The sequence below is a fragment of the Cupressus sempervirens genome, chromosome 4, assembly GCF_028749045.1.
Source record: "Cupressus sempervirens isolate cs-2001-9-10 chromosome 4, ASM2874904v1, whole genome shotgun sequence".
Lineage (NCBI taxonomy): Eukaryota > Viridiplantae > Streptophyta > Pinopsida > Cupressales > Cupressaceae > Cupressus > Cupressus sempervirens.
This window is the reverse complement of record NC_143121.1, coordinates 375,052,613-375,071,935: the sequence shown is the minus strand read 5'-3', so window position 1 is coordinate 375,071,935 and position 19,323 is coordinate 375,052,613. Positions and strand designations below refer to the sequence as shown.

General features: G+C 35.8%; 1 protein-coding gene across 1 annotated transcript in view; it reads left to right on the top strand.

Moving 5' to 3' along the window:
- The window catches only part of LOC149561636 (WD40/YVTN repeat and Bromo-WDR9-I-like domain-containing protein), a 129,694-nt gene that overhangs the window by 21,396 nt on the left and 88,975 nt on the right, over nt 1–19,323 (top strand). Inside the window, exons 4-14 of the mRNA XM_089825218.1 lie at nt 639–793; nt 1,221–1,460; nt 7,437–7,546; nt 7,627–7,704; nt 7,842–7,948; nt 8,497–8,591; nt 8,671–8,804; nt 8,911–9,014; nt 9,122–9,199; nt 9,645–9,723; nt 9,879–10,047. Coding sequence (XP_089681344.1) covers nt 639–793; nt 1,221–1,460; nt 7,437–7,546; nt 7,627–7,704; nt 7,842–7,948; nt 8,497–8,591; nt 8,671–8,804; nt 8,911–9,014; nt 9,122–9,199; nt 9,645–9,723; nt 9,879–10,047 — 1,349 coding nt within the window. The remainder of the gene's footprint in view (nt 1–638; nt 794–1,220; nt 1,461–7,436; nt 7,547–7,626; nt 7,705–7,841; nt 7,949–8,496; nt 8,592–8,670; nt 8,805–8,910; nt 9,015–9,121; nt 9,200–9,644; nt 9,724–9,878; nt 10,048–19,323) is intronic.

Below are 19,323 nucleotides of genomic sequence, written 5' to 3'. Positions count from 1 at the left end.
TCCTATTTTTTTATCTTTTTCTCTTTTTCAAGGACTTCATATGTTTTATTTAGAAATGGGATCTTACCAAGTTATTTTTATCCGGTCAGGTCAGCTTGTCAATTAATTGTGGTTGCAAACCTTCTAAATAGAAAGGACATTTTGAAAATTCCTTTGTCAGTTCGAATCGTACTCTTGGTGATCTTGAAATTGAATTTGTTATATCCACTTAATTTTGTTGTCTTGTGCAATACTCGTTTTTATCCTATCAATAGTAAAACTCAAGAATCGTATGAAGATAAATAAGCCTTATCCTATATTTTATCTTTTTCTCTTTTTCAAGGACTTTGTAGGTTTTATTTAGGAATGAGATCTTGCCAATTTTTTTTTTTTCCAGGCCGGGTCAGCTTGTCAATTTATTGTGGTTGCAAACCTTCCAAATAGAAAGGACATTTTGAAAATTCCTTTGTCAGTTCAAATCGTACTTTTGATGATCTTGAAATTGAATTGGTTAAATCCACTTAATTTCGTTGCCTTGTGCATAGCTGAATTTCTGTGTCTGATTTTTTTAAGGTTTATGAGCAAGTATGTGAAAGTTGAGTAATTTATTGAGCAGGTACGTTGGCATGCATTGCTCTACTCTTTTTTTCTCTATGCAGATATCCTCATATTGAAAAGAACCACCTGGTAAAGCTTTTGCAACAATTGCTGTTGAAGAGCAATTCAGTTTCTCTTGGAGCATCTGATGCAAAAATTGTAACTGGAGCTGATGTTCCCACACTTCTAGGATCAGGATCATTTTCTCTTCTAGAATGTAAGTTTTATTGGATTTATTTATTTATAGTTCATTCCCAAGTAGTACTATTCAAATTGGCTTTCTGTTTTGATATGGTTTCTCTTGAGTAGAAATTATATATGTAGTAGGATACATATATAAGATAGACTGCTTATTCCTAAATGTGTTGATACATTCATTACAAAACAATGAGCACCCTTCACCTGTATACAGCCTTGAATTGTATACTTGTAATGAATGTATCAAAACATTTGCAGTCAGAAAAGGCAAAATAACAAATGATAATGTCTACACCACGTAAGATCTTATTATTTAGAGAACCCAATTCAACTGAATCTTTACATTTGGTATTCATGTATTAGGGGATTCATTGATAGTTCATAATATGGCTGTTTTACTTTAACTATTCTAACTTGACAATGGTGATATGCCTTGTGAGTAACAGCTGAGAAGGCAAGAGATATTAGACCTGCTCAGCAAGGGGAACCTTATCTCCGTTGGCCTCACTTGCAAGCAAATCAAGTTCATGGTCTGAGCTTAAGAGAAATTGGTGGTGGTTTTGGAAAGCATCATCGAGCTCCATCTGTTCGTGCTGCATGTTATGCCATAGCAAAGCCATCCGCTTTGTTAGAAAAAATACAGATTACGAAGAAGCTGAGAGGTCATCAAAATGCTGTTTACTGCGGTACTTTTTACAACTTTGTTTTAATATGAATTTTCATTTGAGCATTTAATGAAATGAAAATTTGGGGTTAACTACTGATGAGTTTTAATTTGTCGCCGGATGACGGTTCTTCTATTGAACTAAGAACCCAGAATGCTAGTTATATACTAAATGGAATTGTGATTAATCATTTCCTATTCATTGTTTGTTTTTGTTGCAAAAGACTAAAAATTACATCCTTGTTGCATTTTAATTAGTCCCGTATTTAAGGTGGCTAGAAATAGTTATATAATCATATGTTACGTTAAATAGAGTTTTGGAAAGCAATATAAGAAAAAGAGCAAGTCTAATATTAATCATGCCAAACAAGAAAATTGTTTTCACCAAATTGAAGAAGTCAACTGCTATATTGGGCTTTTTAATTTTCATATTGCAGCTCTCTTCACCAACCATAGCTGAACCATGAACTTGCTTACACTATCTGTGTAGCCTTCCAGCAAGAAAATCCCTGACAGAGGAACCAGCAACATCAAACCTTATTTGAGCCTGAGGAGGAACACAGTAGATAATGACTAAATGAGCACAGGGCATTCTTACATCAATTTCATCAAACCAAGCTGTTAACAGAGTTTCCCAATCTCTATTGTTCACTGGGTCAGTCCCAGCATGCAAGAAGATCTCAGCTGAAGTATCCATGTCTACTATCTCAGGGACAACATATATTTTCCTGGACTGGCATTCATCTAATAGTCTACTTATAAGATTTCCTTGCGAAGCTAAATAGCTTGACCCGGCTTTTTTGGACAATAATTTTACCTTAGTATACCGATCCCCTATTAGGTACCAAAAATCAGTTTAGTTTTTTGTGGTTGCATAAATAACCAGGATGAATAACATAGGGTCTCTTAAAGGCAACTTGTTGAATGAATTTTGGCTAGTTAAGGCGCCACAATATGATCTAAAGTTCTGGCCACACAAAGATTAGGTAGCTAGTCATTTATGTGTAAGTTCAGTATGTTGTTTACAAATGGTTCCATCTATCTGAATATATACATATGGCAGTAGGCATGGTCCGTGATAGAACTGAGGTTTTTCCAGTATTGCTTCCATTGATTCACCCATAGTTATATGTAAATGTCACTTGAGCAGCCAGTAGCCAGACCATGCACGATTTTGTACTTAACATCCATTCTCTTGTCAAGTCAAAACAGCTAGCATTTTGTCAGCACTGAGCTCCAAAAATCAGTGGCAGCTAGCTTTCAGTTGGGACTTCATGTATATAATTAAGAAGATTGAAATTTTCTATGCGAAATCTAACTACCATGTAACACAAGCAGAACATAGGATATACATGGAAACCCTGAAGAGAGCAAACCCTGGCAAATTAATCCTTTTATATAAATGCTTCTTTTACAAAGGTCGTAGGTACCAATCTGTTAGAGTTTCCTACTGGAGACACCAATCTCTTATTCTTTTACAGGAACCACCCCCTCATTTTAACTTCCACCTTCGTAATGTTGCTTCTACAATGGATAATGGTCACGTTTCCTCCACAAACTCTTCTCTTCAAACTGCATAATGGTGACAATAGATCTCTTCCCCACTCTGCACTTATTCCTTTCTATAACTCTGCCGCAAATTCTTACAAAATTGAAAATATCCTTCAGATTTGCATAATCCTCCTTTATATTCTCCTCTTCATTGGATCGCAATCTTCCTTTTGACTAATGTCCTTGGGTGCATGTACTCCTCAAAGATCTCTTGTTTCTTACCTTCGCTAACATCTCTCAAATGAAAATATATAGCATCTTCAAATGAGATGTTCATATCAAACAACACATACTCTCAAGGGAGGCAACTCCAATTAATATGCACTTTTTAACATTAGCAAGGATTAGTTTTTCAATCTTCTCTTCTTAATTCTTTTTCCAATACTCATGACTTCTAATATATCCGGTGTTACTGTTTATTCCTGATTGTCAAATGCAGAACACACACACCCTCATACTTTACAATCTCTCTCTCTTTTATATCTAGATCTCTTCTAAATGGAGAGATGGTCCTCTTTGAAGAATGATGTCCTTCCATTACTTCTGTTTCCTTAATTGCCCAACTTAAGTACTAGTCACTTCCAAACAAAATACTCTTGTTTATTAATTATTGTTGCTTCTTAAATGGATCAGTCAGCATGAGAAACAAATCACACATTTTCACTGGTTATGTTTTTGTCTTAACAAATCGGCCAGTGTTCTTGCAAATGAAGTCATTAGAACCACCATATCGTTTGGTTGTATTAATCATTCAATTCACTACTTAATGTTATATTAATTGTGATCAGTGCTGCCTTCTGTAATCACCGTTGAAAGTAATTATTTCCTTTATGATAAGTCACTATGTATGCCTATATTGCCACTTCTGTCTCTATTTGCTATGTATGCTGTTGGATATTTTGTCATTGATGCCATTGTTGGCATCTGTCCTGCTTGAGGAGATCGACATTTGTCGAGCATGTGTGCCTACTGGCATATGTCAACTTAACCTGTTTAAGAAGTCGAGTTTATGTGCCACTTGGTGTATGTCAGCTTACCTACTTGAGGAGCTTGACCAGCTTGACCTGAAGCTTGAGGAGCTTGACCCGTTTGTGTGTTTGCTTGAGCAGTGTGTGTGCCCTGCTTGTCCAGCTTGTGTGCCTAGCTGGCATATGTCAGCTGCTGTAGCAGCCTATGTGCCATGCCAGATTAATGTCTTTTGTGTGAATATTTCAAGGGTCAAAAGATATATCCAATTCTTTTGTAATCAAGAGGGTGACCATAAGATGTCAGTGTTGTTCTTTGCGCCTCATCCTTCAGAACGGTTCTTGGTATCAAGAAGCCTGGCTCTCCTTATAAGTGCTTTCATGGTCATTGAAGATGGCTCATCCTTGACCTTAAATGTATGTGAGAAATAACTTGCACCCTCACAAAGAATCGTGTGTTATACACGGAGGTCTCCAATCCAAGCATGCCCAGATATCATTCTAATGACATTTCAAACATAATTTTGTCAGTTGCACTTTTTGCTCAAAGGTTTTCTTGGCCCTTTTCATCAAATTGACATATGAAAATCTCCAATAATTCCATCAAATAAAATAACATCAGCTTGCATCACTCGTCAAGCAATCTCATCACTACCATTACATGTGTTTTTTATAAAGGTATAGCCAAATATAAGTAATGGGTGAAAGTATTACACATTATTATATTTTAAGGCCTTTGGCCTAACCCTTGTATCATTTTATTCCATTCTTTTCATATGATATCTATAATCTGTTTAAGGTAGAGAGGACTTTTGAAAAGTTTGTGGTATCTGGCTTTTTTTGTTAATTTTATTGTGCATTACCTTGTATGCGTTTAGTGATCTGATATCGTTCTACCACGAGCAGTTCACCTCTGATATCTCCTCTACGGAGTGTTTCTGTTTAAGTCACAAATCTTCGACCCAGGAGACTATGTTCTTGTCAGCATATTCAAGGAATTGGAAGTGAGAGACAACAAACTTTCTCAATGAGTGTCCATCTTTGTCAATTTTGTTGGCCTCTAAACAACGCCAGGGAGACTGTGAAAGAATTTCTTAAACAACTATCCACACTGCTGTCAATTCAACAACCATTCGTATTAACCACACTGCCATCACTTCTCAAATAATTATCTGAATCTTCAGTGTAGATCCTGTGGAAGTTCATCTTCAACACACAGACAGTTCTTCTGCTCTGATACCATGTTATTTTCTACAAGTTTAATCTGATTGTATATCATTTTCTTCAACTTGTCAAAGATGAAGAATTATTTCTTTCTTTTATACTTATTGTTGGTGACTCTTCACCAATGCTCACCACTCTTCCCTTAATATATAATAATATAATATAACAATTATACAAATATATAATATAACTATTATATTATATTTATATATTAAATTATATTATAATAATATAATGTTAATTATATTATCATACTGACACTTACATTATCATATTATATTATTACATTATCATATAATATAATTATATTATCAATAATTTAATTATATTATAACAACAATTTATGTTATCTATGCTGGACTGAAGGAATCTGACCATAGCTATAATAACATCAACAATACCATCTCTATGATAATATGATTATGTCATTTGGCAGCTCAATTTTGATGACATGTGTACCATTTTCCTTAAAGTAGGTGGCGAATTTTGTGTTGTTGTATTCCCCCCCTTAATCTAAGGGGAGGATATGAGTGTGATGATTTGTATCTTTCTCCACAAGAGTCTGGCTAGTGATGACATGATACAATTAAAGGGAAACAAAATTCCTAAGGGTCTGATCTCATTAGAACATTTATTTTCCAGGAAATATGAAGTGTGGCTGAAGGGAATGTTTTTCACGCTGAGGCCTTGAAGGAATCTGATATTCTCTATGGCATATGCTATCCCAGGTTTCCAGGATGAGGGAGTGGTAGGACAGGGAAATGGGTTTCCGGGACAGATTTTTTTTTCTCAGAGCAGGGGACAGCAGTGGGAATACATATACAAAAAATAGGGAAAATTTAAATATTCATATAAAATCACGGATAAAGCAAGCTTATATGAAGTGTAGAACCTTAACATATAATGTTTGTGTGAAATAATTTAACTTTAGAGTTCACACGAGAGTGGAAATCAAACAAATTATCAAAATTGAAACATAATTTTATGGAACAACCAAGGGAAAGGTTTCCAGAAGTTTCCGGGTTTCCGTGATGTCCGGGAAACAGGGACGGGTCAAATTTTGCAGGAAACGTGTCCCCGAATAACACTGGATTTTTTATGGTCATGCTGCTGATCACCATAGTGGGATAACTTGGAATTAAGGACAATAAACAAGCTATTTGAACAGGGGAAAACTCAGTTTGTCCATCATAAGGATCAACTACTACCGTTTCCACTATGTAAAAGGATGTGTGGGTGAGTTTGGAAGTCAACTTGGGTTCAGCAAACTCCAGTAGAGACTTTCCTGTACTTGAAACATAAACTATACATTCATACTCGTGAAATAACTCTCATATTTTGCTACATATATGCTTGTGTGTGCACTTGCTTTGTCCTAAATCAATAGTTTTACATGAGAAATAACTCTCGTAAATGTGGTGAAGTATTAATAAGCTTTCCTCACCTCCCCAAAGACAAGAAGATGGAATATTAAATTTCCAAACTGTAGATTAAGTGCCAAACTTTCCAAATTTCAATTCACTGACCACATGAATACCTGCTCGATGCGTTACTAGTTTTTCTTTTGCTGCTTTATGATATGTCTGCTGCAGAATCTAGTGAATTCTCTGCGTACTGCTTCTCAGAGGTGTTCCATACCATTTTGATCCATGCCAGTCAATTCCATATCCTTTTTACATTGTTTTTAATGATGAAGTCCCATTCATGGACTTTTTTTGAGTTGCATTGAGCCTGGGCAACTAAGACCCATATGGTCTTGCATGATCCATGCCAGTCCATTCCAAATTCCTGTTACATTGTTTTTAGTGATGAAGTCCCATTTTAGAACTTATTGAATTGCATTGAGCCTGGGCAACTAGGACCCACATGGTCTTGCACTCCTGAGACCTGACTTTTCCAATCATCACATTTCCTCTTCACTTTCAATGCAGACTGTCTACAGCTGCTGAGGTGGAGAGACACTATAAATATCAATTATGAAATAGTCACTGAAGTTTGAAATTGTTTATTACATCATTTTCTCACATGAAAATGGTTCAAATGCTTATTGAATTTCACTCTTGGTGACCAAATGTAAGCTCTATTTTTGAATTGGTGCTTGTGATAAACTCTTTACCTGCAGGAATGTTAGTTGTTTTGTTCTGAGTTAAATGAAACATATCTGTTTATGGATATTGTAGTGGTGGTTTTGGTGTGAAGTTATGTGGAAACTAGATATAACTGATGTGATATGTTTGTATGTTGATATAAATCTGCAGCAATTTTTGATCGATCTGGGCAGTATGTCATTACTGGTTCTGATGACCGCCTTGTCAAAATTTGGTCCATGGAAACAGGATTTTGCTTGTCTAGTTGTCGGGGACACGAGGTGCCATCTCAATGTCAAGTTTTGATTAACAGTGCTTAAGTATTTGTCATTTTAAATATGCACTGACAATTCTTTTTCAGGGAGATATTACTGATTTGGCTGTAAGTTCAAACAATGCCTTGGTGGCATCAGCTTCAAATGATTGCATCATTCGAGTTGTGAGATCTTTTCCCACTTCCGCCCTCCCCTTTATTTAGCTCAGAAAAAATGCCAAAATTAGTCGCACTGTGGTCCAGTTATGATAGCTTTGTTTAATTTAGTTGTTAAATTAACTTTTATTTTCTGTTGGTTGTAGTGGCGATTGCCAGATGGCCTACCGTTATCTGTTTTACGAGGTCATATGGGAGCTGTTACTGCAATTGCTTTCAGTCCTCGGATGGGGTGTGAACATCATCTCTTATCGTAAGCATCTTGTGACATTTTGTTAAGTTGGTGAAGTAATTTGTTTGCTATTCAACACGTCACAATAAAACCATTAGATGCCTTTCTTTTGCACCACTTGAATGTAATGATATAGAAAAGGTTAATAATGTTAGCATACAAGAGAAGCTAATGTGTAAAACGTGCAGACTCAGTTTATTGAATATCAAATGCTTAAACATACTCATTACTATCTTTCAAAATTGCATGTTCATTTATGTGTAACTTGAATAATCTCCACCACTCAAACTTATCAACTTCATATGACTGTTAACTGTGCATAGTTTGTCTCAATGAGGAAACTGATTTAGTATCAAATTTGGAAGTATTGGCATTTACTATAATTTTGATTGTAACAACTTCATTAATTATTATTTACAACTTCATAGATTTTTGTTATCTTGCTATGAAGTTGATATGCATTAATGGTAATGCAATATTCAAATTCAAATTAAATCTGATATTATTAGAGTGGATTCTATCTTTCAACCCAAGTAATATGTGATATTCTTGTGTGTGGTGTGCTTAAGGTCATCCGATGATGGAACATGTCGGCTCTGGGACGCTCGTGATTTTAATATCAACCCACGAGTTTATGTTGCAAGGCCTGTGGAAAACACAGCAGGCGAGTTGACATGTGTTAGTTTACATACATTTCCTATTTATTTATTTAATTATATAATCATATGAGGGTCTGTTTGCAGGTGCAAGAACTAATGGCTTAAAGGCCAATGATCCCTCTCAGTATGTGAGCCAACGTGGAAGTCAGATCCTCTGCTGTGCTTTCAATGCAAATGGAAGTATATTTGTAACTGGCAGTTCTGACACTATAGCAAGGGTAGGACATTTGATAGGATAATGTTTGTGTTTGCAATTACCATTGTTGATGGATGCACAGAATCAAATCAGCAACATTAATATATCATGTGTGTTATTTGAATCAGGTTTGGAGTGCTTGCAGGTGGAGTGGTGAGGTCGGCAATCAAGTTAATCATGAACTGGATGTTTTGGCAGGTCATGAGAATGATGTCAACTATGTACAGTTCAGGTAACTTATGCTTGCATATATCACATTTAAAAAATAAATTATTAGCTTTCTCAAAAATCTCTCTGGCTAATCAGTTGCATTTTGTTTTCCCCTTTTCCATCTTGAAGTGGTTCTGCAGTCACAGCCAGATCATTGTCAGCTGACAGCACAAAGGAGGAGAAATTGCCGAAGTTCAAAAATTCATGGTTTGTCAAATTCCCATATATGCAACTTGATGTTCATTTATTAGGACATGTGAGGTCAAGATCAAATCATCTTTTATCAGTTTTATGTGTCATTGTTTGGCCACGAAGCGGAGTAGGAATTAGCATAATAACTATCTAGCTAGGTTTACTATTTTGGATATGGTTACATGCATCACTAGGTGAACTTTTATATTTGTTGTGTTTGTATCACTGTTAAATTTAATTATCAAAGTCACAGATTTCATGTAGAGAAGTTACATCTGTAACTTGACATGCATTTAAAAGAATATCTGTGGTAATAAGCCTTAAGACAGCTAGGTTAGCTACTCTTGATATGCATTACCAGTTGAACTTTTCTATTTGTTGTGTTTGTATCATATTTAAATCTAATTATAAAGCCACAAGTTTCATGCAGAGTATTTATATAAGCAATTTTTCTTGTCAGGTTCCCTCACGATAATATTGTTACATGTTCTCGGGATGGCAGTGCTATAATTTGGATTCCCAAATCACGTAGAGCCCATGTGAGTCTGTTGTGCTTTTGTTTAAAATCTGTTGCATTTTCATAAATTTTATTACCTTTGTTTTAATCTCCACCTTATCTTGTATAAATAGTGGACAGTGAATATTTTCTCGCTTTAACTAGTTTTCAACATTGACTCTGTTAATATGATTGCAGAGCAGGGGAGGGCGTTGGATAAGAGCATATCACTTGAAAGTTCCACCCCCGCCAATGCCTCCTCAGCAGCCTCCAGGGGGACCTAGGCAGAGAATGCTTCCTACTCCTCGCGGTGTAAATATGATAGTTTGGAGTTTAGATAATCGATTTGTGCTTGCTGCAATAATGGGTAAGATATCACAATGCATTCTTCAATTTGCAAAGGCATGTAGTTTACAGTTGAAATCCTAGGAAAAATATGTTGCATGGGATGTTTTATTATTCAGTGTTCACATTAATTTTCACTTTGTTTTCGTCTCCGACACCTTCCTTACTCAATTGAATGTTGTGGCGTAACATTAGTTTTGAACTTCACATCTAAAATTTGGTGTCTATTTGTATCTAAGACATAATTGTCCTGGGGCAATGGAAATGGACAATAAATTTGGAAATCAATGCTAGCTAATGAAGCGAATGAGACAAATCTCTTCTTTATCCCTGTTGAACTATAATATTGCAACTGAAATTCTATGCTCACCATAACATGTTTGCATCTGTAATTCCAACTATGAAGTTTGCAATCATGCATTCAATGTCTTTTACTTGAGCTGCTGGTTTCAATTTGATTTTCTGTCAAGAGTTTTTCTTGTTTGTGTAAATCTTTTATTCTCAAATTCATGTCTGGGGCAAGACACCGTAAATGGTTGTATTGGACTTAACTGTTTTTTTTTTTGGTTGGTAACAAGTTTCTTTTATTAATATATAGAACTAAGAGTTACGTAAATAAACATCAAAGGCTTCTAAAAAAGCCTTATCAGGCCGAAGCAACAAAGGCTTCTAAAAAAGCCTTATAAGGCCAAAGCAGCCCTAATACATAATTGTTAGTTTTAGTGATCTTTGATAGATAAACCTATTACAATAAATATGGATATCAATAGATACTCTTACTTGAATAACTGTAGTGCAGAGTTGTCCTCCAAATAATGGTGATCTTAAATTGCTGAGAAGCTGAATCTCCTTCACTGTATATTGATGATAATACAGACTGTAGAATGAATATAATGATAGTCTTCCATATTATATCGTAGAGAGGTATTCTGGAAAATATTGTGCAAGGTTTAATATGTAGATCGCTGGGTCTGTGATGCCTTAGATTGATGACATTCCCATTGATCTGCATTCTGTTTATATAGATATGCAAAGAGTCATGTCCCGTAGAGTCATGACTCTACATGGCCTTTGGCCATGTAGGGTCATGCTTCTACGGAGGCACAACTAACTAATAGTTAGTTTAAACTAAATCAACACATGATTGGTAGTAAGACTCCCGATGGCATAAGATGTCCACCGATAATCTTAAACAAGATATTGCCTGCCGATAGTAATACCAATCATCTAATACAAGATGATTATCTAAACATGTATATATGCAAATAACATCAATGACTGTTATTAGATAAACCTGATATAGATTTGCACATTGTCTGATGAACAACATTACTTCTATAGAGGCTGTACATCAACACTCCCTCTTAGCAAGGGAGAAGTAATACACCTTCAGAATAGAATATCTGAATACTTTATCTGATCTTAACACTCTGAAACAGTGACTAGTCAAATAATTAAAATCACCATGCTATGAACACTATCATAACATATATTATGATCTCTAATTGTCCAAAACAATATCTAGAGTAAACATGATGGATATGTTATCTATGATTTCTAATTGTCTGAAACAATATCTAGATATGTTTGTGATAACATAATAGATTCATTACTCATGATCTCTAATTGTCCGAAACAATATCTAGAGATGTCCATGGTAACATACTGGGTTCGTTATCTATGATCTCTAATTGTTCGAAACAATAGCTAGAGATGTCCATGATAACAGGCCTATCATTTGCAAGATCATCACCTTACAAATGATTACCTTCTGAATATATATGTCCATGGAATATCGTCACCTTTCATTACATATCTGATGCAACTAAACAACAATAGAAGCATAAACTCACATGAATTGAAAATTAAATTCAATATTCAATATTACAAAATAATTATACCAAGTTTTTCTCTAAAGTATTTCAACTTCACTTTAGCAAGATGCTTAGTAAAGATATATGCTGTCTGCTCATTCGTATTGATGTACTCCAGTTGAATGATTCCTCGATTCACCATATCTCTAATGTAATGGTAAGGAATTTCAATATGTTTGGAACGATTGTGGAAAACCGGATTAGTTGAAAGCTTGATGCAACTTTGATTATCACAATGAATCTTAGTGGGCTTCAAACGTCTTTTGAACAAATCCACTAAGAACTTCCGCAGCCATATTGCTTCTCTAGTACCCAAGGAAGATGCAATGTATTCTGCTTCAATAGAACTTAATGCAACTGAAGACTGTTTTCTACTGAACCAAGAAACCATTCCAGATCCTAGATTGAAGCAACATCTAGAAGTACTCTTACGTTCAATAGGACTACTTGCCCAATCGGAATCAAAATATCCATGAAGTTCGATGTTGACTTTATCATATGTGATTCCCATGCCAATATTACTCTTTAGATATCTCAAAATGTGTTTTGCTGCATGTAGATGTATCTTCTTTGGTGCACACATAAACTGGCTCAAGGTGTTAGTAGCATAGCATATGTCAGGACGAGTATTCATCAAATGCATTAAAGACCCAATGATTTGCCTGTAGTAAGTAGAATCTGTAGGTTCTGATTTGATCATATCATCCTTCAACTTGTGTAGATTGACTTCCAGAGGAGTAGAAGCTGGTTTACATTCCATCATTCCAATTTTTGTTAAAATGTCAATTGTATATTTTCCTTGATTTAGAAAAATATAATTATCCTGTTGCTAGACTTCCAATCCAAGAAAGTAGGGAAGATGACCCAAATCTTTCATTTCAAACTCTGCTGTGAGTTCTTGTTTGCGTTTCTTTATTAATTATATGTTCTTCACCTGTTATTAACAAATCATCAACATATAACACAAGAATAATCATATCATCACCGTCTATTTTGAAGTATAAGTTAGGATCAGCTTCATTTTTAGAATATCCTAACTTCATTAAATAGTTGTCTATCCTTTCATACCACACTTTGGGAGCCTGTTTGAGAAAATATAGAGCTCTCCTTAATTTACAAATGTGAGTTTTGTTGTCATGAGTGCTGAATCCCTCCGGTTGCTCGATATAAACTTCTTCAATTTTGCCATTTAGGAGTGCTGTTTTGAAATCCATTTGATGAACCTTCCATCCCTTGGATGCTGCGATAGCCAAGATGGTTCTAACTGAAGTATATCTAGCAATTGGTGCAAATGTTTCTTCATAATCAATGCCTTCTTTCTGTGAGAAACCTCGTGCTACAAATCTGACTTTGTACTTTTCAATGCTGCCATCAGATGCATGCTTAATTTTAAACAACCATTTTGAAGAAACGACTGATTTGTTTTTAGATCATGGTACAACATCCCATACATCATTTTTTAGTATCGAGTTATATTCTTCAGTCATTGCTTCTTTCCAAGACTGATTTGAAAGTGCTTCTTTAACATATGAAGGTTCAGTTTTTATAAGTTTAGTTAATAATGCAACATAATATGATTGATTTGTCGTTTTTTTACTTTCTTGAATCACTTCATTAGGCTCAACTTGATTTTCTTCTATCATTTACTCAGCCCAAAGTGGCCTCTTTTTATTGTTGACATTTTCAGAATCTTCATGATTAGATGTAGTGGTAGAGGATGGTTCAATATCATTCTCCTTCTCAATTTCTGCTTGATGATTTTCATCTACTTTAGGAATAGATTCAGTAATAAGTTCATCATTGTTTCTAGAAATATTAAAGGCGATATTTTCTTCAAATTTCACATCTCTACTAGTCTCAATTGTGCTTTGACCTAGAATGAAGACCCAATAACCTTTTGTTGTTTCACTGTATCTAATGAGTATCCCCTTCTTTCTAGATGGTTCTAGTTTTGTTCTTTTCTCTTTAGGAATGTGGATATAAATAGGACATCCAAATATTCTTAGATGACTTAGATCTGGTTTAATGCCTGTAAATACTTCTTCAAGAGTGGTGTTCTCTAATACTGAGTGTGGACATCTATTTTGAATGTAGACTACAGTGTTAGATGCTTCTGTTGAGAAGGAAGTATGAAGGTTTTGATCGTGCATCATCTCTGGCTGATTCAACAATTGATATATTTTATGTTTTGCAACTCCATTATGTTGAGAATTATATGGTAGAGAAAACTCCCTCTTAATCTCTACTGTTAGAATCTGATAAGATTAATAACTCAGAAAACTAGTGCAAAGAATAAATATCTAAACTATGAATGCAAATGATACAAAATCAAAATAACATCATAGAGTTAGTCTCCAAGAGAATAATGCAAATGCTGGAAGCAAAATAGCATTAAGAGGATGCAAAAACAAGAGATGCAAATACAAGCTAGGTAGCATGCTTATATAGGCTAGGAAGAGGGAGGAGGTGGCAACACCAACCAATGACGAGCAACCATCTATCGGACTAAAGATAGCAAAGTATCTTTCCAAGATAGCTAATGGATGCTCACATGTAGGAAGGTGACACCTCACAACCATTCACCTAATAAGACATGCTTTATTAACTTAAGCAAGATTATTAAAAGTGTAGGAAAAACCTAGCAAAATAGGAAAAATAAAAAACTACACTAACGCCCCCCCATAAGCAAAGCTTAGGTGGATGTAGAAATGGGTCCCGGCAAGTCAAGCTTGATGAGGTACTCATATACATAAAATTCCCCCAAAAGAGAGAGAAAGAGACTCCCCAAAGAAAATTAGGACTCCAAGTGAGAGGAAGAGGCCCCCCCAAAAGATGAAGCATCCCACACCCCCAACAAAACTTGCAAATTTTGTTTGGTAGATCCACTTACATTGAACAAGTTTTCTTCCCTTAGGAAAAGGGACAAGATCCCAAGTGTGGTTCTTCATCAAGGAACTATACTCTTCGTGCATAGCTATATCCCACTCAGAAATACCAGAAGCCTCATGAAAGGACTGTGGATTTGAGGCAGTAGCAATGAAGATATGTAGAGCATCCTGGAATTGTGAACGAGTCTACTTGGTGTCTGATGGATCCCCAACCCAATCACCTGCAAATTGCAAGGTCTGTCTAGCCCAAAGTGGACCAAAAGATGGAGAATCTAGAGGAGAATCATCAACCTGTGAATGATGACTAGGAGAGGAAGGAGGTGAATCCTCTGAATCACTCTTTGCATCAAAAGTGGAGGTAGAAGACTGCTCAAGTGAATTTGACCCATTAGAAGATCTATCATGTATTCCAAGGGACTCCAATGTCAAAGTAGAAGGCAACCCTGTGACCATGCTCTGTTGGTTAAGCTGATGCAAGTAGTGGAAGTTAAGATGGCCAAACCACTCATGCCATAATCTGCTCATATCATTAGAGTGAGTGAGCAAAATAGTCAAAGGAGGATCAGGAACAAAGTGAGAAAACATATAGAGTCGTGACTGATGATCTGCTCTCCCAACTGCAACTGTAGAATCATTGTGTAACTCACGTATCTCCACTGAATGAGGAGTGAACTCAACCTGCTTGCCTAAACCTGTGTGAGTGATCTGGTATACCCATAGGAGATTAGTTGACAATGAGGGTACACAAGGAACATCATGGAATGTGTCATCTCCCACATCAACAGACCCTCTCCCACACACCTCACTAGGAGTGTTATCACCCATCAACATAGTAGGCATAGTACATGGCTCCAAGGATGCAATTTCTTCCTTAGATGAAGCCATGTGGTGTGAAGTACCCGAATCAAGAACCCAAGTGGATGTTGAGGAAGCAACTGCAAAAAGAGCCTTGCCCTTTCCTTGCTATTTTCTTTTTCTTTGTTAGACCCTTCATTAGAACTTTGTTTGATAGACTCAGGAACACTGATATTATTCTTCTCAAGAATGTATGTCAAGTGATCAAGTTGTTTCTGCAAACATTTATGTTCATCATGACCAGGTCTTTTACAATAGGCACATTTGACCTTTTCTTTATTAGGCTTATCGCCCTTGGAAGATGGTGTATCAATAGTTGCTTTTGAAGAAATCGATATCTGATCCTTCTTCTCCTCGCTATTCTTTTGTTTCTTGTCCTTACTATTGTTGTTACTACTTTGTCCTTGTTGTTCTTTTGTGTCTTGGTTGGCAGCCAAGGCATGTGACTTAGAGGACTTAAAAGTGCCCATTTGGATTAGCTTGTCCTGTTTTCGAGTGAGATTGACAGCAAAATCATCTAAAGATGGCATGGTGAATTGAGTACCAAGTGCACCCTTAGTAGCATAGAAGGTAGAGACAAACACAGAATATTCTGAACTTAGCTTAGAGAGAATACTAAGAATCAGTTGTTCATCTTTCTTTTCAATTCCACATTGTTTTAATTGTAGCTTTAGTGATTTCAATTTGGTGAAAAAATCTTGGATTGTGTTGAAATTGCCTGGACTCAACTAATTAATTCATTTTCCAACATATGATCCCTCATTGAATCTTGTGTGCCAAATAGTGTTTTTAGCTTTGTCCATACTTCATTCGATGTATCCAAAGACTCAATGTGAAATAGCAAGTCAGGAGAAACAGACAAACGCAATGTTCCATATGCCTCATCACATTTGTTAAACCACTTAGGCTTATCTTCATCTTTAGCAGGTTCAGTTTCAAGTCCCATAGTTATCCTATTTAATCCAGCTTTTCTTAAGTGAATTATCATGCGTGATTTCCACTCAAAGTAATTGTATGGAGTTAGGATGGGCATATTTGTTTGATCCATGATGAAGAAATGCAGAGAAGAAATGCTAAAAAGAAGAGAACCCAACCACGACAATGCCCCCCCTTTTTTACTCAATCAAAGAATCCCCCCCCAAAGAAATATGATTTGGCACTTTATTTTAGTGCGTTTACAACTACCACTAGAAAGAAATACTTAGTGGTCTTGATTTCAATGCATTACAAACCCTCATGAAGAGCATATGCTAAAAGTGAAACTTGGGCACAATAATCAAAGAGACAAATAGCACCACTGGGATCTATTCGAAAAATCTTGCACTTTCAAAAAAAGAATCGCCTCGATACGAGCTCGTATGAGAAAGTTATGATCCTCCGAAGTTTTCAAAACGAGAACTGTGCACAATCACGGCTGAGAATCTGCAATTTCTGAAGAATTCATGCATGAAAATCAAAAAACAACTCCACTAGTCAAGTTCATAACAAGAATCATCAAAATCAGAGTTCATATGAGCAAGAACGAGACATTTGAAAACTGCGTTCAAATCTGCAACTGCCAATGGAGAGGGGTATGGCTGTAGCTTTTCATGCTCGATTCTGCAAAATATACAACTTGCATGCAAAATCTAAAAGATACCCAGATGGTTTTTCGGGGCTGCGAACAAAACCCAAAAAGCGTTTTTCTTGATGATGTACAGAAGATGCTGCTGTAGTGTAAATCAGACGCCTTTAACAGTAAAAAACGGCTCCAAAAATCAAAAAACGACCCCAGCAACCAAAATATGACATGCAAATGCTGGATCAGCTTCCTAAGTCCATCAATGGCATGCTAGAACCTGCAATACTGATTGAAAACTCCAAATATGCAAGTTGGTTGTCAGATTTGAGATTGAAACCCCAGAGAAAAATCGTTTTTGTCAAAACTTTTCTGATTCTCAGGATCATCCAAAGATGCAAGAGAAGAACATACTTCGTTTTTTCAAAAAACTACAATAAAGTTTTTTAGCCCCCCCCCCCCCCCCCCCCAAGTCTCTTAAATAAGGAAACTAAAATCTACTCTTGCACATAGAAAAGCTTTGATACCATGTTAGAATCTGATAAGATTAATAACCCAGAAAACTAGTGCAAAGAATAAATATCTAAACTATGAATGCAAATGATACAAAATCAAAATAGCATCATAGAGTTAGTCTGCAAGAGAGTAATGCAAATGCTAGAAGCAAAATAGCATTAAGAGGATGCAAAAACAAGAGATGCAAATACAAGCCAGGTAGCATGCTTATATAGGCTAGGAAGAGGGAGGAGGTGGCAACACCAACCAATGAGGAGCAACTATCTATCGGACTAAAGATAGCAAAGTATCTTCCCAAGATAGCTAATGGATGCTCACATGTAGGAAGGTGACACCTCACAACCATTCACCTAATAAGACATGCTTTATTAACCTAAGCAAGATTATTAAAAGTGTAGGAAAAATCTAGCAAAATAGGAAAAATAAAAAACTACACTAACACCTACAACAATGCAAAAGTTTTTAAAATTTTTGGAGATGTATTCACCTGCATTGTCTGACCTTAGTATTTTTAATTTTCTGTCTTGACTGATTTTCAACTAGGGTTTTGAATTCTTTGAATTTTGATAATACATCAGTTGATTCTTTCTATTTCAGAAAGTAGATCCAGTTTTTCTAGAGTAATCATCAATAAAAATTACATAAAAGAAGCACCCGTTAAGAGAAGGTACAGACATAGGATTGCAAAGATCAGCGTGAATCAGTTCAAGAATGGTTTTTGATTTGTGAAACACTTTTAGGAAATGATTGGTTAGTATCTTTGCCTAAAGCACATCCTTTGCAAATACGTAAGTGATCAGTTTTGAGACTAGGCGAACCTTTTACAATTTTTTCTATGGATGATAATGTACGATAGTGAAGGTGACCTAGCCTCCTATGCCAAATTTCGGTGGAATTTGAAGTTTCATGACTAAGAGCTAGGTTTTGATTATTACAAAGTTTATATAGACTTCCATCTCTAAATCCAATGGAAATGGCTTTCTTGATAGTAGAGTTCTTTGGCCAAGATAGAACTTTGTCCTCTTGGAATGTGATTCTGAATCTTTGATCTGCAAGACCTGAAATAGAGACCAGGTTTCTTTTTATTCTTGGTACATATAAAACATTTTTTAGTTGGAGAGTAATTCCTGAATTTAGGTAAATTGAACAGGAACCAATGCCTTTGATAGGATGAGTAGAGTTATCTCCAATGGTAACTTCTTCTGAGGATTGTTCTGAGAAAGTTTCAAATTTGTCTTTAATTCCGGTGATGTGTCGAGATGCTCCACTGTCTATGATCCAAGTGTTGTGGTTTGAGTTTAATTCACTTGAAAGGGCTAAGTAAAAAGCATAGTTTTCTTTTTCTTTCTTCTCTACTTCCTCTCTTTGATTTCTGCTAAGGCTGCTTGAATTCTGTTTTTTTCAGGGCAGAAGTTATGGGAGTGACCAATTTTATCACAATTGAAACATCTAACTTTGGACCAATCACATTGCTTATATGATTTGTTAGATTCCCTTTTATTATGTTTGAATTTTCTTTTCTTGTTTGAATTTACATGGAGTGCTTGAATGTCTCCCTCTTGATTTGTACATAGTCCTCTTGAGACTAATCTCGATTCTTTTTGTGT